The following is a 24,215-nucleotide window of genomic DNA, read 5'->3' as shown; positions in this document are numbered from 1 at the left end:
CTTTGGTGCCCTTGCCAAGCGTGTTTTGGAATACCTTCGGGAAGTGTTGCTTAAGTTGACTGACATTCTGATCGGAATGTTGGTCGGTACAATGGTGATCGGTACAGACCACAGATCGAACAGATCTGTAGTCTCGATTCCAAGAACGTCTAGTTCTGCGCTGCCCGCGATGAAAATGCAACCGGTTTTGGTAACATTCTTGATGGTGATCTCGGCTTGGAAATTGGCGAGAAGATTGAGGTTGCCACCAGAGTCCGTGATAGTAGATCCTTCCGTCGGTTGAGTGGGTGGCTGTCAGATGCTGATCCAAGTATCTTTCGATATGATGGTGATGTCGGACGCTGATTCGTGCTGAAGCTTTACTGCTACACCGTGCTAGTCATCACATTTCCAGCATGGCGTTTTGGGTACTTTTTTGCTTTTTTCAGAATTCTTCAGGTTGCAAGAGACAATATTGACGGTGCGTGATTCTTTGTTCACCACCATCAGTGTGTCCGTGCCCCAGGTTTTCGATCTGTTGCTGCTGAGCTTCAATGTGCTCCTGCAGCTGCGTGATGAGATTGGTGAGCTGCAGGATTGCGTTTTTCAGATCCGTGTGTTCCATTTTCTTGAATGGCGCTTGAGTGAAAAAATCATGAGGGTCTTCGAGTGGCTTCCAAACTTTTTCTCGTCGCCTGCAGGTATAGCCGTAACAGAGGAGGAAACATACAGAGGTCATATACCCCGTTTACAAAAGGGCGGCAGTGTGTGGCGGTGGTGAATGAACAACGAGCTCGCCAAGCTCTACGGCGAACCAGGTATTCAAAAGGTGGCGAGGACGGAAGGGGACGCTGGGCAGGGCATGTTGCAAGACTATCGGAAAACAATGCTGCAAAATTCGCGTCGAAATTTGTTGGGACAAGGAGGCGTGGATTGCAGCAAGCCAGGTGGCTTGATCAGATGGAACAGGATCAGAAGAAAGTGAGACGAAATCGACGTTGAAGAGAAATAGGCCGAGTGAAATGGCGTAAAATCGTTCACGAGGTTTTATCAAATTAATTGATGTAATAATAAGTGGATAAATAAATAAGGCATGATTATATGTTTTTTTGGAGCATACCTATAAATAATAATAAAAATAACATACCTTGTGAGTCACGTCTTCCCAAGCTGTTCAATGTTGGAGCTTTTTCGGTAGGTTGGTCCGGAATTTCGCCAGACTGGCTGCTAATGCTACCGTGGCGGCCAATCGATCCAACACCCGGTGTTGTGCGCTCAGGTATAGGCGGAGGGCCACCACCAACCGGAGCCGGTCTTGTTCCAATCGGAACCGGTGGCATTTCCTCTGTTGGACTGCCGCCCCGAGAAGAGATCGATGAGCGTGAAGTGGCTTTCGTCATCATTGATGGACGGCATACGTTCTGTTCAAAAAGAATATTGAAAGTTAGTGCTCTATGACAATTCTAACGGATTTTAGACAGACATAATAGACAAAACTTGATATTTTGGATTGAGTAAATTTGTTCTGAACTTGGATACGACGTATTTTTTGTCATATAAAAAAAAAAGAAATCAAATACATAAAAAATAAAATAAATAAGAAATAATTGTACAACTATGAGAATATTTTTATTTATAACGAATAATTTATTTCATCAACTTCATTGATATTTTAACCATGTTTGTGGATGAGAAAACTAGATATATTTCCTTTGCGTTCATAGTGTGGATATAAGTTATAAGTATATACGTTTATTATTTTCGAAATGAGTCAAATACGCCTTACGTAGACGTAGAAAATCATAGTTCAGAAAAAACACCTTTCCTCCTTAATAGAAAAAGAACGTAAGCATATAAATAATGAACATTCAGTCCTAACTTAAAAACAGTTGTACAATAAATATAAACCATTTCAGTTAGTTGGCATGATTGATCATCATACCTGCATACGTCCAACAACTAGATCAGCAATATGTCGTCGATCCTCTTCCTGGGTATCGCCCATCAAGGGGAAGGTAGAATCCGAAGCGCTTATGATAAACTCTTTGCCTTCCTTCGAAACGATCACTGCGATGCCGCACACTTCCATTCCGCCAAACAGCTCCGAAACCTATCGGAAGATACAAGCATGGTGTGAAATGACCAGTTAATAGAGAAGCCGACAAGCATAAAGATCAAAACATGTTTAAAGATCAGTTAAATGCTATAATTTATTGCGCTGCAGGTTGCTGCCCGATGTCGTCGGCTGTGTTACTGGTGTATTAAGGTGGCCCGTTTTGTATGAGAAAATTCAAACTGTAAAAAATATTAGCTGCACCTCATATGATCGGTAACCGGTTGCACAGCGCGTCCTTTGGCTGATAATGTATTTGAAATTGATTGCTTTTCTCGATTTTCTGTTACAAACGTTGAGCTTCCTCAGACTATGTTCAAATTTTCACAGTATTTTCTGGGAATCCAAATGGACAAAATTATGGCCAGTGACCTAAGACATACTTCGATTATTATGGGCCACTTTAATGTGAATAGGCTCGACCATCCTGATCGATTATCGGTTCTTAGCTTTTTGGTTTCTGGTTGAGATATGGTGAAATCATAACCCGAGAAAACACATCATGAATTTTATTAGGTGGAGCAGATTTCAACTCTGATCTGCTGCAAAGCACAACGTAAGCTGTATTATTTATTATCATTGTGTTACATACAATTCGATTTCAGTGTTCCAGTGATTTTGTATTACTAGATTTCAAATGCAACATATATAACATATATGTTACTACATTTGCAATTGCAATGAATTCTCCATTACTCGGTGTAGGAGGGACCATCGATTTAAGCAGATATCGAGTTATAGAACACTTTAAAGTGTTTTGTTAAGATAATGAAAAGTAAAAACATAAAAAAATTGCGTTCTGTACCTCGACACCTCCCCAACTTGATGGTCCCTTCAATAGCGACTCAGTATTCAACTGAAGCTTAAGGTTGAGAGTATCTCCCGCAAACTAGACTTTAACAATATAATGTGCTATTGAGGGCTTTTGCTTAGTTCTTTCAAACTTTAAGATAAATCGTTGGCTAGTTTTGTCAATTATCCCATCATGGTAGTTCCATTATGATGTTTAAAAACAGTCAGGATGAAAGTCACTAATATTTATTAGTTCATCTAAACCTGATTAAAAATAACACAGACTCACACAGTAATTCGGTACTCTAATGAAAAAAAAAAAAAAACGAAAGAGCTACACAGGAAATGACCAATACTGTAAGAAATGTTCAATTTGTGAACTAAACGCATTGTTATTTTTTGCTATTTCTTACGTCTTATGTTAACCGTTTTTTGAACATCGTTTAACACTGTCCAACGATATCATAGAAACATATGATTCACACAAAAACTCTTAGTTGTATAGCTGATGTAATAAACTCCTAAGAAAAGCTGTTGTCGAGATTGGACTTGAAAAAATGCGACACTTCGCTTTGGCTGTAACTTTTTATCGCGTGAATAAAAATTAATGAAATTTTGAGTAATACCAGTTTAGAGTATTATGTTTATGTGTGCAAAATTTTATGGCTATCTGTCAAGTAGTTTTCAAGATACATTCAAAACAAGAAAAGTTATGCCAGCAAATCTTGGGCGCGGTGATCGATAATCCTGCTCAGTCGCACATATGGATCGGCAAAAGGCTTGGAATCCACCATTCCACCGTATCCCGCGTTGTGAAGATGTTCCAGGAGACGAAGACCATCGAGCGGTGCGTAAACGTAATACCCAGAGAGGGCGCGGAAGATACGGCAGTACTTTAAGAATAATCCGAACCTCTCCACCCTAGAGGTGGCCAGAAAATTCAATTCGTCGAAGTGGTTCGTCCATCAGACCATGGAGCGGGCTGGGCTACGTGTTAAGCGCCAAACCGGACTGATAAGCAAACCACTGTGGCCAAATTGCGTGCGCGGAAGCTGTATCGTGAGTGGCTGGTCAAGTCAGGCTGTCTCGTCATGGATGACGAGACATATATTAAGGCGGACAACAAACAAATCCTCGAGTTTTTTGTCGGTACGTCCCGGATAGAGGTTCCGGAAGAGAAAGATGGAGGTAGAAATTTGAGAAGAAGTACCTATTGAGGCAGGCGATCTGCGAGTGCGGACGGTACAGCAAGCCGTTCGTTACAATCGGCACCATAAACGGGCAGATTTATCGAGAGGAATGCTTGCAGAAGCGCTTGCTGCCCTTCCTCTGCTCTCACCATGGTCCCATGCTGTTCTGGCCGGATCTCGCTTCGTGACATTACGCCAAGCCTGTAATGGATTGGTACGAAGCGAAGGGCGTAGTATCAAATCCGTATTTTTCAATCACGTACATACTCAATTTATTTCGCCGAGGCCGGCAAAACAAATTTCCGAGAACCGAACAGATGAGATCTCGGCGAAAATCTCGTTAAAAGTTCAAAGTGCCGAGCACCACTGCAAAATGCAAAACTCATCCAGCTGTCAAAATTTGCTGAGCAGATGCTGTGCCGAAATCCTCGGCATCTCATTCACCGAAATTCAGTGAATGCTTATTGTTTATTTTTATTATATGAAGAAACATTGTCAGGTTTAAAATAAACAATTTCATCTGAGTTTTTCTACAAAATATAATATTTATTCTATTGAGAGTGTTTTGGAAAGCCCAAACAAGACGCTTCGTTTTCGGGACGCCGGGAGTCTGGTTTTCGGTTCGCGGGTTTTGCTAGGCAGTGTTTTTTGGAAAGCCCAAACAAGACCCTTCGTTTTCGGGACGCCGGGAGTTTAGTTTTCGATTCGCGGGTTTTGCTGGGCAGTGTTCTGGAAAGCCCAAACAAGACCCTTCGTTTTCGGAACGCCGGGAGTTTGATTTTAGGTTCGCGTATTGTGCTGGGCAGTGTTTTGGAAAGCCCAAACAAGACCCTTCGTTTTAGGGATGCCGGGAGTTTGGTTTTCGGTTCACGCGTTTTGCTGGGCAGTGTTTTTTGGAAAGCCCAAACAAGACCCTTCGTTTTCGGGACGCCGGGAGTTTAGTTTTCGATTCGCGGGTTTTGCTGGGCAGTGTTCTGGAAAGCCCAAACAAACCCTTTGTTTTCGGGACGCCGGGTTTTCGATTCGCGGGTTTTACTGGGCAGTGTTTTGGAAAGCCCAAGCAAGACGGCTTGTTTTCGGGGCGCCGAGAAGTTTTGCTGTTCGCGCTGTGTGAATGCGAAAAGATATTCGTGTCCAGTCGAGGATGTATTATCAACTGGTGAGTTCGTTTCATGCTTATGATACAGTGATACCTCCATGAGTCGATGTTCCATGACTCGATATTTCCATGAGTCGATGGTCCCTTCAATATCGACTCATGGAGGTTTCACTGTTACAAATTTTTTCATGAAAGCGTTACTTTTATGTAATATTCAATCAAATTTTGTATGGTTCGTCACTACAAGTGTCGACATTATGCCTGTTTTTTACAATTGTAATACACATATAAAACTTTTGACATTTCTTAAAATATTTTTTGAATGGTTCGACATTATGAATGTCGACGTTTATTTTAAAACTTCTACCAAAGACTTTTCTTCTTGTGGCATAATGTTCAATAATACTTTTATGTAATTTTCAAACAAACTATGTATGGTTCGTCACTACAAGTGTCGGCATTATTCCTGTTTCATATAATTTAAAATATACGCATACATTTTTCTCTTTTCACCATTAATAAAAACTTCTTTTGAATGGTTCGACATGATAGATGTTGACGTTTATTTTAAATCTTCTGCCAAAAACTTTTTGAGACAAAACTAAAAACTAGCTTTAAGTATAAATTGTATTTTTCCTCCTTATCCATGGATCGCATCACCGACCAAAGGTGACTCCCAGATCTTTTCCTTCCCTACTAATAAACACCCTTCCTGTGGTGATTGTGGAGATGCAGAGGTATTCTCGGTCTCTAGAAGCAACAATCATTACACCCTAACCACAGAGAACAGACGTTCATCTTTTCTCGTCAGCGTGTGTAAACCATTGTACTGGTCATTTCAAAGTGTGTCGTTATGCTCCTGTTACGTGGCGCTGTCGTCAGATTGAGAACGCTACAAATTTGCCGTTTTTTACACTTTGGCTCTAGTGTCGATATCAAAAATTGCCACTTGTCGCTAGCGTTGCTTTGTGTGCTAATGCATTTTAACGTTCACTAGTGACATCGTGTTGTCGAAACGAGTTTGTATGTCGGGCAGTCTGCGTTGGCGGCGCTGATGGTTGATTCGAACCTTTACACATAATTCAGATGAAATTTTGTTCGAGCCTCCATGTCTGTTCTCTGTGCCCTAACATTCCTTCCCTATCCCAACTGACTGTAAGGACTTGGCCGGCGCCGTTATTGATCAATAATATTAGATCTGCTAAAATTGCACTCCGAGAGTAAGCGGAAACTCCCATCCCTTATTCATTTGGATCGCAGTGCAATTATTACCAGTTCCGATCAATCACGGAGTAGCAACCATTGGCATGTACAGTCAGTCTATGCTATGCTATGCATGCTATGCTAAAATATAATATTTATTCTATTGATGTTGAAGCAACGTATTTTTCGTGCAATTTGGCCCAATTAGATGCTCCGAATATAATTGTCTGCAAAAAGGTGTAATCGTAAGTTTTCGCTGCTTCAATTGACTTCTAGTAAAAAAAAAAGAATAATTTGATTTTTTTCCCAAAATTTTGTCATTTAACATGTTAGAATTACTTTTTTTGGGCCAGCCTAATGTGGCCTTCTTGGGGACTCAGGGTCGTTCAAAATTACTCCGGTGAGGAAATTGGGTGGAGGCGGAAAAACTTCCCTTAAAAACTTGGACTTAGTCTTACGCCAAATGTGGCCAAGGTGAACCCAACGATTAGAAAAGAGAGAAGCAGGGCTCAGCGTTTAAACAAATTGAAAAGAGAGTTCTATACATTTAATAAACGTTATAATTTCATTTTTCGTATCGAAATATTAGGAAAGGGGGGTTATTTTGGGTAGGACACACCTGTTACAGGATCATCGTCGGGGCGTTGCTTCAACCGACGCTCGATGCTGCTTGGACGGACTCCCAATTCGTTCCTTTTGGAGGACGGTTCCGACGACCATTTTGTGGAAAGTTTGAAGGCCCGGACTGAGTGGAGTTCTTCAGGCGTAGGTGGCTTAGACCGACCGCAAATCTCTCCAAATGACCAGCACACTCGGAAGCCGCCCGGACGGGTGACTGGGTCTTCCACGAACTTCACAACACTTGAACACTGGTTGGCCGGCAGAATCCAGCCCCTTGAACACTTCCACCGAAGGATGCTTCACTACGCGGTTTTTCCCAGTACAATGGCTGATTCCGTGCGCAAGTTCGGTTCACTACTTCAAAAAAATACCGGATAAAAATTATCGTACAATCGGTGTTGACGGTGGTTCACCTATTAGAGGATCTCTGTCCGGTGACAAGCAGTTTTATGTCATCGCTGATCTCGAACGGCTACCAATGTCTGTGACATTTGTCGTTGGTAGCGGCGGTGTGTAGTCGGCGTTATGGAAATCGGGATGGGGATGTTCAGGTGGGATAATTTCGATATAAATTCTTTTATTTCAATTTCAGTGTGTATTCTTTATTTTAACATTTCAGTTAATCGTAATGAAGGTAGCAATAATAAAAATAATTATGATGAGGAAAATAATAATAAGTATGAAGAATAGTAATAAAAAATTAAGGTAATATTTACAAAATAACAAATGTAACCATTTTGAGAGGTTACAAACAGTATTTTTCCATAAGCAACAGTTATGCTTTATTATTGAAGGAAGCAACACACTAGATATCGGACTAGCATGCAACGCCCATTGGCACAGTCGGAAAACATTACTCTCGGCCTGAGGTGGGAATCGAACTCCTTAGCTCGGTGCGGCTAAATGCCTTGGTGACACTAACCGCATGGCAACGAAGCCCAATATATGATAATAATTCATAACTCTGAGAACATCAATTAGACAAATCCAAAACGGAGCATACATCATGAGCATTATTGACTGCCCACAGTTATTTATTACCCACAGTTCTTTATTGTAAAAACAACTATACTTGCACAAGGAAACGACGGATTCATTCATTCATTTATTTAGTTTACATCTATACAGATCTAAAAAGCTTTATTTTTCATGAGCTGGTGAATAGCATCGTTAATTTCTCTCAAAGTGGGGGCTGGTTGGATTCCATTGCCTGCAGTACGGACGAAGGCATTTCCTCCGTTGTCCCGACCTTCATTGCCTGTGCTTTCAGCGTCATTCAGGTGTTCGTCGAAGTGCTGCTGTCACCTGTTGATCACCTCAAGCTCGTCCGTCAAAATGCTCCCATCCTTATCCCTGCTATCTCGGCTCGTGGCACGAAGCCGTTGCGAGATGCGTTGAGCTTCTGATAGAACTTACATGATTCTTGAAATCGGCACAGCTGTTCCATCTCCTCGCAATTCGTCTCCTCCAGGTGGCGTTTTTTTTTTATCCCGGGTCTGATGTTGCCGTTTCCGTGCAAAACACTGCACGATCTTTCGGGTCCCTTGCTGAAGCATGACCGCCCGCGCTACATTCTTCTCCTTCAGAATCTGCCTACATTCCTCGTCGAACTAATTGTTCTGACGACTCCGTCCCACGTACCCGACGTTGCTCTCAGCTGCATTGTTGATGGCAGCTTTTATTGTTCTCTAGCAGTCCTCAAGACGGGCTTCATCCAGCTCACCCTCTTCCGGTAATGCAGCCTCGAGGTGCTGCGCGTTCGCAGTTGCGACATCCGGTTGCTTAAACTGCTCTAGGTCATACCGGGGCGGCCGTCGGTACCGTACGTTGTTAACGAACGGAGAGTTTTGGGCGCAGTTTAACAATTACCAGATAGTGGTCAGAGTCGATGTTAGCGCCACGATAGGTCCTGACGTCGATAATGTCGGAGAAGTGCCGTCCATCAATCAGAACGTGGTCGATTTGTGATTATTTCTGCTGTGGTGATCTCCAGCTGTATCGGTATGGAAGGCTGTGCTGGAAGTACAAGTAGTTGCTACGAATGGCCATATTCTTGGAGACGCAAAATCAAAATCAGCTCTGGTAGATGGTATGGAAACGTTGGATGCTACTTGGGATTAGTTATACTCTCAGTGTGCTAGTATTTGGTTCCCATTATTTGTACTTAACAGTACCGGCATCGGCTGCGTCCGATTGCAGTTCAATTTGGATAGGAAAGATTTGTTGACGTGTTGCTCGCTTTAAGGAAGCCGTTTGCACTTTAACGAAAAAAAAAACTGGTTGGTTTTATCAGCAGTTGGTGCAATTCCGTTCCAAAAAAACACGAATGGCGCGTTGATCCGCTGCATGTCCATGTTCCGTGCCCATAGAAAAGTACCGGTCTAATTAGCGTCTTGAAGGTGGTTAATTTCGGGAAATGGCGAACTTTACTCGATCGAAGGGTTCTGCGGAGTCCAAAGTAGGCACGATTTACAGCAACGATGCGTCTCTAGATATCTCTGCTGGTGTCGTTGTCGACGGTCACTATTGAGCCCAATTACATGAGTTCTTCGTTCACCTCGACTTTATCTCCGTCAAGAAATGCTGAATCGTGCTAGGCTAAATCGGTAGCCCCATCAGTGCGATCGTCCTAGTGTTAGTTGGGACGTTCAACAGAGCTGGCACGATGGTGCTCCGGCTAGTCAAAGTATGCCCAAAATATTACGAATAACATAGGAGATCTCAAACATAATAAAGTCAATAACTATGCCTCAATCGAAAGAATCTGAAATGAAAATGGCTGTTCCCACAATACGCGAAATAACGTGTAAACCGAAATAGTACGCAACGATTTACAGAATGATGATTTTTTGCGAAACAAGTCTATTGATTCTCAGACCATTGAAAAAAAAACCATTTAAACACGAAAATCAATATGTTTTTTCAATAATTGGAAAACTGTCATGAATCTTGATGACCTCAGTTAATCTTGTTAATCTTCAAGTTGTCACGCGGTTCGCGGTTTGCCAGCGTCAGAACCACCACGTTGATGCTGTACACCGTGAAATGTTTCTAGCAGTGTTGTACAAAATACAATGGTGCGACGGCTGAAAGTGTCAACATAAATTTTCAACCAACAATTAGATATACTAAAATACAGGTGAAAAAGTATAGTGATGATTCATTTTCTTTATTAGGTTAAGTGTTGGAACTATTGTTTTCAATTTCTCTCTTTTTTGGGTTTTTAGCCCCAATTTTGATTGTGAGATATTTGTCAGAAAACCATTCGCCAGAATGTACCATTCCCCAGAATGGACCATCCCAAATACTTTTTTTTCAGATAGATCACGGTATTCTAATACTTGAACTAGGTACAAATGATTTCTAGCAAACTAGAAAGAATAAAAACATCCAAGAATAACAATTTCATTCATTAAAAGCTGCTCCACTCCGTATGATAGATACTGCTAACTAATTATCGAAGATATGTTATTCAACAAGACGAATAATAAAGTAAGTTTTTTTTAAATATAAGTTGTACAGGGAATTATGGTTTAGAAAACTTCACAAGAGATTCTCCCTTCTTTTCAAAATTAGCTGTTATTCAAAGTGTTGTTGCTTTTTAAAGACTAGTTCATTAGATATTTACGAAATTTCGATAAGCGTTGCAACTATTTTTTGATACGATTTCAAACAGAGACATAATAACATGAGATTATGTTATTTTATTTTTAATAGTAAATTTCATAAGATTTTTATATGAAACTAGTGGTCCCGGCAAACTTCGTCTTGCTATCAAGTATACTTGATGACTATAAACTGTTGTAAAACGTCATGTAATCCCCCGTACAAAACGACACAGTAGTATTCTCCTGTTTTCCCAATTATTTCGGAGACTTTTCCAAACTTTTTCTCCGCACGATCACGTAGCATCCCTTGTTGAGTGCAACAGTTTTTTTTTTCTTTATTAAAGTGGTTTTTCGCCCCAGGCGAGTTCACCACTACCAGTGCAACAGTGAAAAACTTACGTCAATCCGTTCATCCATTCTCAAGTTATTACGTGACATACAAACACCACACCATTTTTATTCATATAAATAAATAAATAGATTTCCAGTTTCAATGAACCAACAATATTACTAAATTCTTTTTGTAGCTATTTGGGCTGTATTTTTGGCCAACTTTGTAAGCCGTATTGACGCCTACCTAGAAATGACGTTTTATAGTTTGTTTCAAAGATTTTTTTTTGTGAGAGATTGAGCCCTAGACAACATTTACAGATTCAATAAACATAGCTATGAAAGATAAAGATGTATTTTACGGATTTGGCTAAGATTTTTGAGTAAAATACTTGATCAATAGATTGTGGGAAATATATACACCACTCACAATTTATGAATCGGCGTTCAAACTACTAGTACTTAGTATTTTTTAAATGATTCTTAGTTTCAACTAATTTCCAATGTAAAATTTTGTTACGGCAGAGCAAAAGTGGTTTGGGACCGTTCATAAACTACGAACATTTATTTTTTTGTGGAAAAGGAATCTGAGAATACTAATGAATTTCCATGATTTTGAAAAAAAAAACAAAATCTTATGAAAAAAGTTATTATGGAGATTATAGTCTTAAATGGCTATGAAAATTGTGGACGTTTTTTATGTGAGGCCTCAAAGATTATTATGTTGAATAATTTATTGATAAATACAAAAATAATAAATTTGTGAGGGACAAAAAGAAACAATATAGATGTAAAAAATGTAAAGAATTTTTTAGTTACATCTGATAGGTTGTTCCTATTTTGCTATAAAAACGGGGTATTGCTTCTGCAGAAGAACCAAAAACAACAAGTGGGAAAGAAAAGAACTGGTTTGCATCCTTCCTGATTGATATCAATACCAATTGTTTGTCATTTTTATGATCACTTATGTTGCACGTAAGTTTTTTTTAGATTAACTCGCAGGCTAAACTGTTGGCTCTTCTATCAGACATATGGAGCAGTAAAAGGTATTCACACTTTCAAAAAATCAAGAAATCAGAGGTCATGGCGTATCGTTTACAATCATGTAGCCGATTTTTTCACGTACGTAATGTGTCACCATATAATCGCCATAAAATATTGGAATCCTCATAGCAGTCCAAGCATCAAGCATTTACGAGTTCTGCCATCTAGATCTAATGATTGTTCAATTATACTACCTGCCATCATCCTCTAAATGAACATGCTCCAGAAGCATATGAATTCACAAATTCAATGTTCACCAGACCCGCTCAGTACCAAATTTAAAAATAAGCAATGTCATGCAGATTCTTGAAATAGGGGAACTTACGTATTCTCGGGCCCAGATAGCCGAAGCGGTAAACGCGCAGCTATTCAGCATGACCATGCTGAGGGCCGTGGGTTCGAATCCCGCTGGTCTAGGATCTTTTCGTAATGGAAATTTTCTCGATTCCCAGGGCATAGAGTATCTTCGTACCTGCCACACGATATACGCATGCAAAAATGGTCAATCGGCAAAGAAAGCTCTCAGTTAATAACTGTGGAAGTGCTCATAAGAACACTAATCTGAGAAGCAGGCTTTGTCCCAGCTGGGACGTAACGCCAGAAAGAAGAAGAAGAAGAAGAAGACGTATTCTCGGCAGTCTAAGCCGATGCCGCGCTTCTCTTGTGATTTTTTCGGACATCAGCAGACAAATTACGTGTTTGTTTGTTTACATTTATGCGCTGATCAATCCTTTATCGATTCACACCGACAGACTTGTTAAAAGCTTTTTGGAAACGTTTTTACAACGCTGCGAACATCTCTTGTCAGTGTGACTATTGTCGGCAGCCTTTTTCTGTTCGGCAGCTTTCCCATAAGAGCTGCAACTGAATCGCTTCGAAAGCTCCAAATTAGTCGCATTTTGAGGCGTGTTCATTTGAATTGCTGACATCTTTGGCGAAATTGTTTGTTCCTGCTCGGAAATCTCGTTAGCGGGTAGCTGACAGAACGAAGAATCATCTGGATGTTTTCATTGATGTGTTTTGATAGTAAAATACTGTGTATTTGGCGTTTGAAATTTGGTTGCCGATAATAGTTGCAAGGTGCCGAAGCCGTAAGTCTCCCTACTTGGTTCTGGTTCACCCCCGGATATAACTAATGTTGTCCGAGGCAGTGTTATGAACTATACCGTGCGGTATCGAAATCCGTACACCTAAGAATTGAATCTAAATCCGTCTACTTCATACAAAATGTAGGCGTTTTTGTATGAACTGTAAGGGGTCATGCACAAATTACGTCACGCTCCAGGGGGGGGGGGGGTCAAGCCAAGCGTGACAAGCCTTACAAAAAATTTGGAGGGCTCATACAAAAAACGTGACAATTTGTGTACCATCCCTAAGGATTTTGAGCCTGTACGGATTTTGGTCCCCCACTATATAGCATTTAATTGCAAAATAATTAAAATTAATCAACTGATTCATAAATCGTGTTCACATTCATATTTGTGGACAACTTTTTTGCCGATTCATAAATTGTGGTTTTAGATAATGTCGGAAGAAGTGAAAATTTCAAATGTTTTCAACAATTTTAATGACAACCTTGTGCATGAACTGCATGTATAAACCCACTTTACCATTCAGCATTGATTTCATCAAATAATATTATTTATTTTGCTCTCTATAATTTTTCAAATTTAAGCAGAGCCTTAAATGATTCATAACTGTGGGACCAGTGTACATAATGATAGCTCGTCTCAAGGTAAAATTTGCCGAGGGGTGATTCCAACGCGATTTCCATACTAAGTTCAAACGTGTTTTCAAAATTGTTCCAAGGCACGGAAAATTAGGAAACTTTGGATTCTGGCTCAATTTTCAATGTAGTACCAGAAAATGTAGAAAACAGGGTACCCCTGAACAAGCCAATTGTTAATCACCTTAAAATGTATAAAGTGATGACAATTATGAGTGCCCTAATAAACTGCCCATTGAAAAGCAGCACTCGCAGAGAAATTACCCGCTAGTTGAACGAAAAATTCTGTACAATACAATATTCCTATAAAGAACACCTTGTAGTTAAAGGAAATGCAATTTTATCGAAGTTGAAAATAGGTAAAACAGCTTTGAATATTTTAAATTGTCTCACTGCACTATATGATTAATGTGACGATACTGAGAAATGAAACGATACTTAAACCAGTTTTATAAAAAAGTGCTGACATTCACACTACGAGGTTCAATGAATTGATCATTAGCATACGGCACCTATAATGCGTCATTGATTGAAAACTTGAATCATCTGTTTTAGCTTTGCCAGACCTCCAGATTTGCAATACCCACAAACAATAATAAAAACGGCGTGTTTAGTTCAGACAAACAGTCTTCTCTCTTTCTTTCTGGCGTTACGTCCCCACTGGGATAGAGCCTGCTTCTCAGCTTAGTGTTCTTATGTGCACTTCCACAGTTATTAACTAAGAGCTTACTATGCCAATATTCATTTTTGCATGCGTATATCGTGTGACAGGTACGATGATACTTTATGCCCTGGGAAGTCGAGAACATTTCCAACCCGTAAAGATCCTCAACCGGTGGGATTCGAACCCACGACCCTTAGCTTGGTCTTGCTGAATAGCTGCGCGTTTACCGCTACGGATATCTGGCCCCCTAGAGCAGACAAACAGTATCTGACACAATTGTATCAACTTGTGATGTTGTCAAATGTAACATTTTTATGAGGAAATGACTTGCAGGTTAAGGTGAATATGAAACGAAGCTGCAACTTTTCAATAGCACAAATCTAGAGAACCAGACATTTCTTTGCACTGAAAATGGAGACAACTCGATACAATTTTCAGCATTTCGTTGTCATTTTATTTTTGCAATAAAGACAAATATTTTGAATATGACATGCTATTTAAGTTTGGAAATTACAGAGTCAAAAATTACGTTACACTGAGGTTTTAACAAAACTTTAGGGAATTAAAATTGGTGTTATATTGAGGCTGCCCTGTGTTTATTAAAAAAATTTTTTGCTACAATTGGCCTTAATTAGCCATATTTGTATACTATTTGATAATTCATAATCAAAACTCTTCGAACACCAACCTTTCGCGAGAGAAATGAAAAGGTGAGACTGACAATGCCCTTGCAACTGTTGCACGATGTGATAATATAGTTATGAAATACACTGTAGCGTAAAATCGATGACGTCGACGACCAATAGCGATGGCTGGCCGACTAGGCGACTGGGTGAAAGAGACGATTGGTGCTAAATAAACACCTTCATGCTTGCAGGTTTTCTGCCCATAAAAGCATACCTGTCCCATAGGGAAAAAAGTAGATATTGAGAAAATGTCGCACAAAGTTTTAAGTTTGCCTACTCATACAAATGTTCATAACTTTCTAGTGCATTTATGCATGCCATATTCAGTTAGCATCACCGCATAGGTAAATAATTTTTACTTTATTGATTAGCAAAATGTATAAAACTGTACTCAATTCACGTTTTGCAGTTGCTTTTTTGGTTGAACGTTTATATAGAGACTGTTATGCCTTCATTTTTCAATATAGGGCTGCAACAACTTCTAGTTTGGTAAATTTTATATGCCTAGTAAAGTAGTGGGATTTGGGACATGATGAGCACATGGGACGAAATAGACCCCTTTTTTCCCTGAGAATAGGCATATTTTATCAAAGTCATTTTATCATTATCTCTCTTTTTTTTTTTTTTTTTTTTTTTTTTTTTTTTTTTAATTGAGGCACTCCGTGCTCGTGGCCACTACTGTGCCGAAATCAGTTTTATCTGTATCTTCCTTACCGATACAGTCCTATTTTTAACTTATCTATATTTACATCTGCTTTCACTCTCTTCTGCTCTTTTGCTCTCACACCGAGCAGGTAGGAGAGTGCTCTGCTGTTGGTCCAATCGATTTCCATAAGCCATAGTCCATTGCTCTTTTGCGGTGGTTCGTTTTGCCGTGTTCCTGAGTCGTTTGAGGCTAGCTGCCTGCGAAGTGGGTCAATTTGTCTCAGTCACCATCTGATACTGACGGAGGATGGATGTGCTCCCCTATGCACGGTCCTCCGTGCGACATCTTCTGGCGGCTGGACGGTTTATTTTTTGGGGGGGCTGGGAATTGAATCCATGACCTTCCGCTTATGAAGCGAAAGCGTAACCTCAAGGCTACGGACCCCCTATCATTATCTCTTATTGACTTTAAGTTTTTCTCTTAATTGGTATATAAGCAAGGTGGTTGAACAATTGAATTTTCGAGCAAATAAATAAACCCGAGAAGTATTTTTTCTTGCCAGTGTGATTGTCGTTTTTCGCAGCCGGAATTCCCCAGGCAGAATCTCCTACAATTTTCATTTTTTAGATTACAAACTTTTGCTAAATAATCATACCAATAATGTAAATTATAATCATGCTAATTTATGTACATCCTAATTTTCTTCCGTCAGGTAACCATACGAGTCTCTTCAATTTGGATGGGAATACCCAAGGAAATTCTTATGCCAATGTTGTCGTAGGTAATTTCAGCGCCTCCCCTCATATTTTCTTTCTACTGGTAACCGTTCGAATTGTTTCAATTCATATGGAAATATCCACGCTTAAGGCCCAAGTAAAAATGAAGCAAATGTCAAAAGTGAAAAAGCAGTTTTCTCCATTAAAATCGACAAATCGAAAAAAATAAAAACACAGCTGTTTTATTTGCAAAATAAAAAGGCTGTGTGTTTTTATCTTTTCCGATTTATTGATTTCAAGGGCGAAAACTGCTTTTGAATTTTTGACATTTGCTTCATTTTTTTTGCACCTTAAGTTGTCACAGGTAATTTCTATTCCGTTTTTTCATCGACTGAAAATCCCAACAGAAATTGTACCTACTTCTAGTAACATGGCTCCCTCTTATTTTGATTTTTTAACCGAAAAATTGAGTCTAATGATTGATGCAATGTTCAAAACTACTACTATGGCTGTAGCAGTGTAAATTGGTGTGGAATATACTTATAAAATTATTATTGGATTACGTTTCTCTAATGTAGTGTTTCCCAAACTTCTTTGACTATCGCCCCCTTGAGGCCAACAAATTTCAGAATCGCCCCCCTAATTACCAATTTACCTGTAAACATTCTTAACTGTTACGGCAAACGAAATCTCGCGTTGAGTATCATACAGGCGTATCTGCAGTGATCGATTTCTCTTCGTCGATTTTCTCTTTGCATTATTACGAGAAATTCAATAGGTTTTCGAAACCTTTTACGGTGCAGTACGATAAAGTATGATGAGTACTTTCTACTAAGTCAAAAATAGCAGTCAAAAACAGTCGCCCGGCTAAATAATTAACTAAAGAGAATATCGATGAAGAGAAATCGATCACTGCAGTTACGCCCTTATGATACTAAACGCGAGAAATGTAATATGTTGTTAACAAAAAATTAATAACAACCTCATTTAGTTTTACCAAATTAGGACGATCTGGATGCCTAACACAGAACACCTAGATATAAGAAATATATGTTATGTTCGAAATAATACTAATGAAGGATTTTAAAAATGGATTCACTAAATTCACACAACCAAGTGTACATTTTGCGACGATAACTTATTGCCAGCCTTGATTAAACCCAATTTTCCATCTAGTGTTTTTTTTTCTGATATTTGATATGGTTTTATCACCATGAATGAATGCAGCACGTGGTACTTGAATTGAACATGAAAATAAACTGCAACTGTAACCGAAAATTATTGTCTTTGTAAGGTCCTAAAATTAGCATTTGCTTAATGTGTCCATTGTGCCCATATTAAGGTGAAACATCTCAGAATCCAAAGATGGCCGGCACAATGGCCGACTTGTGCCCCTACTCACGATTTCAAAGGCACAAAACTGGAGAAATAGTTGGCAAACGTTTCTGATCTTCTTATTTTAAGCTTACTGCTAGTGCATAAAGCCAAAATAAAAAGTGCACGGTTGTTGGATGCTTTCTTTGCGAAATTGGTGCCTTTGAAGTTTTAGTGCAATCTTAGAAGTTGATTCAAAACTGTTTCACCTTAAAACATGAATGTTGTGATGAAAGACAATGTTGGTTCGAAAATCCATATGGGCCAGTTTTGCTTTTATGCACAGTTTTAATCATTTCTCGCGGAACATTACTAAAGGACCTATGTACAAATGAGAGATTCTCTCCTCTCTCGTTCTCTTTCGATTATAACAGTGGAATACTAAAAATTTTGGGAAGTTTTTCACTATAGATCAAAAGTCAATTTTCTTGACTAGCGTTTCATACAAAAAACTCAACAGAAGAGGTTAATGTGACACAGTTATTAATGAAAGAGAAAGTAAACAAAGAGAGCCTCTCAATGTTAGATAGGTCCTTTAGTAATGTTCCGCGAGATTTCTCGTAAAGGTACACCAGGGTAGCACCACTTTTGTTAATCCCTGAACAATGTTTAGGTCAGCAATGCGTCAGAACATTGACGATAGCACACTGAAAAGTGAATATTTTCGGGGAACGATGTATTCAGTACAGTATTCAAACAAACTAAAATTGGAAGAATAATAAACACATTTATCTGTATACCCTGTTCAACGTGTTCGTGCAAAGGTAAGCATTTCATTCGATCTGCTTGAATTGGAGGGTTGATTCGTTTATTTTTGTATCAAATTCGCATGAACTACCTACATGGATTACGATAGCGTTTGATGTGTGCCAGACGTGTGTGGCAAAGATTGATCGAGAAATGAAGGTATAGATATAGAATAATTAATTATGACGACTGGTCGCAAACTTGTCTCGACTGGACTACTCATGACGCCCACACAAAATGATGTACTAGAATGCCATGCACGTAAGTGATGACAACTTCCGTGGATAATCCGTGGGAGTGTTTCCGGATTCCGAATTGATTGGTCATTAGCCAGATTCACACATGTATGGCGTTTAAGAAATCTTAAACCCTCTGCTTCCATAATTATTTACGTAATTGATGGACGATTTCTAGTGCGGAGTCATTGAACGATTAAATGCACAATTGCATTTAAGTGAATGCCTTCTTCCGGTTTTGTTAGTTAGAAAACTAGTAAAAGTAAATCAAGTGAACACCTACCTCATCGATCCAGGCTTTGTACTTTTCCGTCATTGGAATTTGTTCGAGCATGGCTGATCCTTGGTTTGTTTTCCAATTTCCAGAAATGGACTTTCTCCTAGATAATGAAAATAAAGTTTAAACAATGCGGTTAAGGATTAAATGTAGAGCAATTAGTTAGTAACTTACATAAATGCCTTGTAGTTGGTGCCGATTTTCTGGATGTGTATATCGAACTTGGCATCGACGTACGGCTCCAGGCTGCAGTATGAGGTGCTGTCGGAGAGTCCAGTACCGCACAACAGCCCAGCGGCATCCTGTAACGCTCCTGGGTTATCTAGTTTAGCGGTTGCCTTACCACCGTAACAGTGACCAGCCTTCAGTACGCATGGGAACCGTTGCCAGGCGAGCTTGAAAAAAAGAGACAAAAAAAAATAATTTAAAGTTAAGTCATAAGTAATTGATAGTATACATTATTACATCACAAGTCAAATATTCGTCCAAATGGATATAATGTGGTCGTTCATGAAGCAAGGTGCAGAATGATGATGTTTATAGTATGAGTTGAAAATTAATCCATCGATGCTTGCAGAAAAGTCTGCATCTTCCTTCGAAGAATTCCTCCGAAGTTTGTCTAGCAAATTTAATACAGTTTTTTTTCAGGAAGTATTTCAGATATTTCTCTGTTGTTTTAAAAGCTAACTAATTTCCAGGAAGTTTAGTAAAGATTCCTTTATAAGCTATTTCACAATGTATTAATTTTAGAATTCCTCTAACAATTTACTATTTGGATTCTGTTCTAGTCGTCCATAAAATTCTCTTCGTTTTGTAACCAGTTGGTACAATTTTTACTTGCTGGCTCCACCGCAAGTGGATATTCCTTTTCCCCTATAATAACACTACGCCCTTTCCAAAAGTAGGTCTCCCACTAACATCATTGCATGGGACAGGGGCTGCACTCAGTGGCTTGATGAGTGTCAGAGCTCTGCACCACTCACAACACTACTTACCTTGAGTAGCGCTTTTGGGCATTGTGAACGGCTCTCCGTGGTGAAACATAAGTTCCACTCGGAGGTGTACTACTCGCTCATAGGTGGAACCCAAATCGATAATGGGGTAAACCGCCATGTTATGAGCATAACTGTCAAAAATCGTTCGTGATCTTTGGACACGAATGATTTTCGACAGAACTTCGGCTGCATCGAGGATTCTCGATTTTGATAAAAAGGCCGTCATGGCTATGCAAAAAATCTCTTTTTACCTGGAAATCTCAAAGTGGAAGTAGTGCGCGAAAAAAGTCATTTTAATTAGTTCTAAAGGTTGTAAGAAGTTAAAAAAGAAGTGGAAGTGTTAATAATTAAGGTTATTGTTTCTTTTGTTTAGGTGGCAATTGTTAGAAGGACAATTAGTTGTTAATACGAACAATCACCTATATAGTCAAAGTGGTTAAAAAGGTATTAGTAGAGTTAGTACGGTTAGTAGATAAAAGTTAGTAGCTTTATTAATTCTAATGTGATTAAAATGTATTATAGATTACACGTTAAAAGTTTGTGAGTGTATTAAAAAGTATAGTTGTGATAACAAAAAGCCAAGAAAAAGGTAATTGCTACATGTCTGTAATTCAAAGGGTGATTTGTGAGAGGCTAAATAATATGACGTCATGGGGTACTAACTTTGTGGGCAAGTCCACGAAGCGGGCCTTTTTCTTTTTCTTTTGTGCGTTTCATCGGCAGGCGAGAATCCGGTTGGTCAGAGTGGACACAGTGAGGAAGAAAGTGGCCAAAAGTCAAGCGCGTCCAGGTCCGAACAGCACCGTCAACATTGCTGTGAAGGAAAAGGGTCGAACCAGCCCTGTCGACCGATATTTGAAACCAGGAAAAAGGTCGAACCAGCCCTGTCGACCGATATTTGAAGCCACCGCCATTTTCTTAGTCACCAAGCACCCTATACCACCATCTCCGTCGCCAACCCATCATGCTACCGGTTCAGTGAAGAAAATACGGTACCTCTACCGCTCCGATTCCAGCCCCGCATGCCTGTCGTGAGTCGGTCGCCACATTAATAGCAACCCAAGCAGTACCACCAAACCCGAATGCCACCGTACCCGCCACCAGCCCTGTCAGGATCGCGATCCGTTGTAGCCGAAACAAGCAAGTACCCCATGCATGACGTCATGAATAAATTGTAAGCATTATTATGAAAATTTGCCTATTTGCTATTTGTTCAAAGAGCATAGCCCTGGTGATTAATATTTCCTCTTCTGTTCGCATCTCTACTATGTCGGGTTCAGAAAGGAACCAAATTTCTTCCACTTTCGGATTTCCATATTTCATTTGCATGAGAGTTTTTTCTCGGTGTCGAACATTACAGTTTATTTCCGTTCAATCGACACGTGTGAAGCCAGTGGGCAGGAGTTCATTTCGAGTCGTCCCAGCTCATAGTGAGCGCCTCCCAACTTTGTGGGTGTTGAGGGAACAAGCCGATAAGCGACCTTGAGATTTCCATTAACCCTTAGCTAGCAGGTAACAGTTTTTCATTCGACTGGATTTTTTTTACATATTGGTGAATAAATGCACCCAAGGATTTATCCAAATGTTTGTCTAAAGATATCTATGAAAATAACTTTAAGAGTTAATTTAGATTTTTTTCTCTTGGATTCTCTTAAAATCAACAAAAACAATTATGTACTACAGTACCGTAGACACTTATGTATCTTAGGTCACATATTTTTTTCCAACATGATTCAATTTATTTTAAATTTATTATAAAATATCTTTAGAAACATCTTCAAATATTAACGAAAATTTAATCAGAAGCTCTCTTGGAATTCCTTTGAGTATATCTCCGGAAATTCAATAAAAAATATGTTCAAGGTAGACCTGTGCGCCGAAATATTTTCAATCGGCGGCGGCGCGAGGGCATATTTGCACCGGCGGCGGTAGCGTCATTGGCGTCACGCCGTTGATAACTTTCGGCGGCGGCGACGGCGGCGTACATCGGCGTGGAGAAAATTAACCATAAAACTAAATCGACAATATAAATTATGAAACCGTATGTGTACAACTATAATAATAAAAAAGTTTGAAATCCCATATCTTCCTTACAATTCTTATGATAAAAACAGATATCTATGCTTAATAGATCAAAACGTCTAAAAGAAAAAAAAAAAAGATCTGTAAAATTTTCTATGAAAAAATGTCCAAATTTCAACAGTAGTGAAACTATCACGATCAAGTTAATACTTGAGTGATTTAATACTACTAGGATACATTAACCAGCCTTATTATTCAAGCTTTAATGAGCTTAATCATTTATTTCTGTGTAAAATTTTGTTCTTGCAATAACTCTCAAAATATGCGAAGGAATTGCTTCTGCAAACCCTAATAAACAATACTTGTAGAAGTTTAGTAAAATCCACCAAAACATTTGTGAATTTGCCGATTTCCTTCCACATACATGAAATCCTCGATAAAAATCAAGTGTCCTATATTCAAGTAATCATTGGAAAACTCTGCATAAATTTAGGGAAACAAAAACAATCCATGGAATACTCTTGACAGAAGGAATTCCAGGTTTCATTGAAAACTCTTTTGGTAAATTGTGGACGGATCCCTAGAGGCCTGTATGAAGTAATTTTTAGGAATTCTTGGACATATGCATGCAGAAAACCATAGAGAAATTTATGTAAAAATTCTTTGAGATTTTTCTCCCAAGTTTTTGTGCAGAATGTGCAATGAGAAGTGCATTTTTATTCAGTTATTGGATTGTTTTTTTTAAAGACACGGACACCGTTTTCAGCCATTTAGCTGCACAGACTGTAACTTAACACTAGACAACGGACAAGCATGCTCCAGTGGCATAGCCGAGAAACATTCCTGACGAAAAATTTCGACGGCTGAAGCGGGAATCGAACCCACACCCCATGACACGAAGCGATTACTGCCTGGCGACACTAACTACTCGGCCACGAAGCCCACAGCCTCGGCAGCACTCGGCCCCAAATGAATTGCTGCTGGAATTCATGAAAGAATACAAAGAATAATCAATGAAGAAAAAATATGTATAGGCCCGGAAAAATCTTAAGCAATCATATGAGAAAATCCATAAAGAACTCATTGTGAGATCTTTTAATATCCTTAACAAAATACTTGTATTTCTGAAAAAATGATCCAAGGAATACTTGAAGCAATTTATGAAGAGGAATCTGTAAACAACGGTACGTGGAAATTCTTGAAAAAAAAAGTCTGGATATCAACTCGGAGGAAATTTTAGAGGAACTATTTTTTAAATAATCTGCAATCATCAGTAATACGAGGAATCCTAGAAATACTAAATCTTTCGAAATTAAATCCTGGAATCATTTATCAATAAATTCACACTCCACAAAATATCCTCAAGAGAATCTCTGAAATAATTCTCGATGGGATCCGTATTCCTAGAGGATCCACTGGATAATTTCTTGGAGGAATCCCTTGACGATTTCCTATTAGAATTACAAATGTTATACGCTTTACCAAAATGTCCTATACGGGTACTTATTTTAATATTATAAATGGACTTATATTAATATTATAAAATGTTTCGAGTTGAAACATTTATCGGCGTGAAAACCCAAAATCGGCGGTGAGACGTTGATGGGCGTATGGCGCGCCGCCGATGCATCAATCGGCGTCGGTGTAACGTAAAATGGATCGGTTGCGGCGGCGCACAGGTCTAGTTCAAGGATTTCTAGTCTAGTTCAAGCAATTCTACAAGATTCTTTTTAAGAAATTTAATTTCTTGAATGTAATTTTTAGAAGAAATCCTCATTGAATTCTTTGTTTTATCCTGAACAAATAAATCATACATTTCTAGAATAATCTCTGGACACGCCTAAATGATTTGTCGATTGTGTTGTTCATATATGACCCTCTGTTAGTTTTCAACTTCTACTCATTTCTTTCGTTGCTTGCTTGCGGTTCTATCCATCATATTTTTTCATTACTTTCCTTGTTCCCTTCCACTTTGAGTAGTATCACTTTCACCGATAAAAGCCAATAAAAGCTCATATTGACAGTTGTAAGATTGTTGAGATTCGATTTAGATTTTATATTAAGTGAGTAGCATATCTCTTTATTTTCGGAAACCTGTCGTAGTAATTGATCAACTTCACCCGGAAACAAAAATATCAATGTTTGTT

At 39.0% G+C, this 24,215-nt stretch overlaps 1 protein-coding gene and 1 long non-coding RNA gene across 2 annotated transcripts in view; one reads left to right on the top strand and one right to left on the bottom strand.

Moving 5' to 3' along the window:
- LOC5565053 (synapsin) overlaps positions 1–24,215 on the bottom strand; it is a 169,063-nt gene that overhangs the window by 5,948 nt on the left and 138,900 nt on the right. Inside the window, exons 8-11 of the mRNA XM_021849534.1 lie at positions 19,226–19,446; positions 19,058–19,154; positions 1,922–2,089; positions 1,127–1,400 (exon numbers count right to left, since the gene is read on the bottom strand). Of these exons, the coding sequence (XP_021705226.1) occupies positions 1,127–1,400; positions 1,922–2,089; positions 19,058–19,154; positions 19,226–19,446 (760 nt within the window). The remainder of the gene's footprint in view (positions 1–1,126; positions 1,401–1,921; positions 2,090–19,057; positions 19,155–19,225; positions 19,447–24,215) is intronic.
- LOC110677850 lies at positions 18,265–19,027 on the top strand. Its single transcript, XR_002501241.1, has 2 exons — positions 18,265–18,555; positions 18,648–19,027. It is a non-coding gene; the product is annotated as an uncharacterized LOC110677850 (long non-coding RNA).

The sequence above is a fragment of the Aedes aegypti genome, chromosome 1 (assembly GCF_002204515.2).
Source record: "Aedes aegypti strain LVP_AGWG chromosome 1, AaegL5.0 Primary Assembly, whole genome shotgun sequence".
NCBI lineage: Eukaryota > Metazoa > Arthropoda > Insecta > Diptera > Culicidae > Aedes > Aedes aegypti.
The sequence above is the reverse complement of the archived record's forward strand: the minus strand, read 5'-3'. Positions and strand labels throughout refer to the sequence as shown.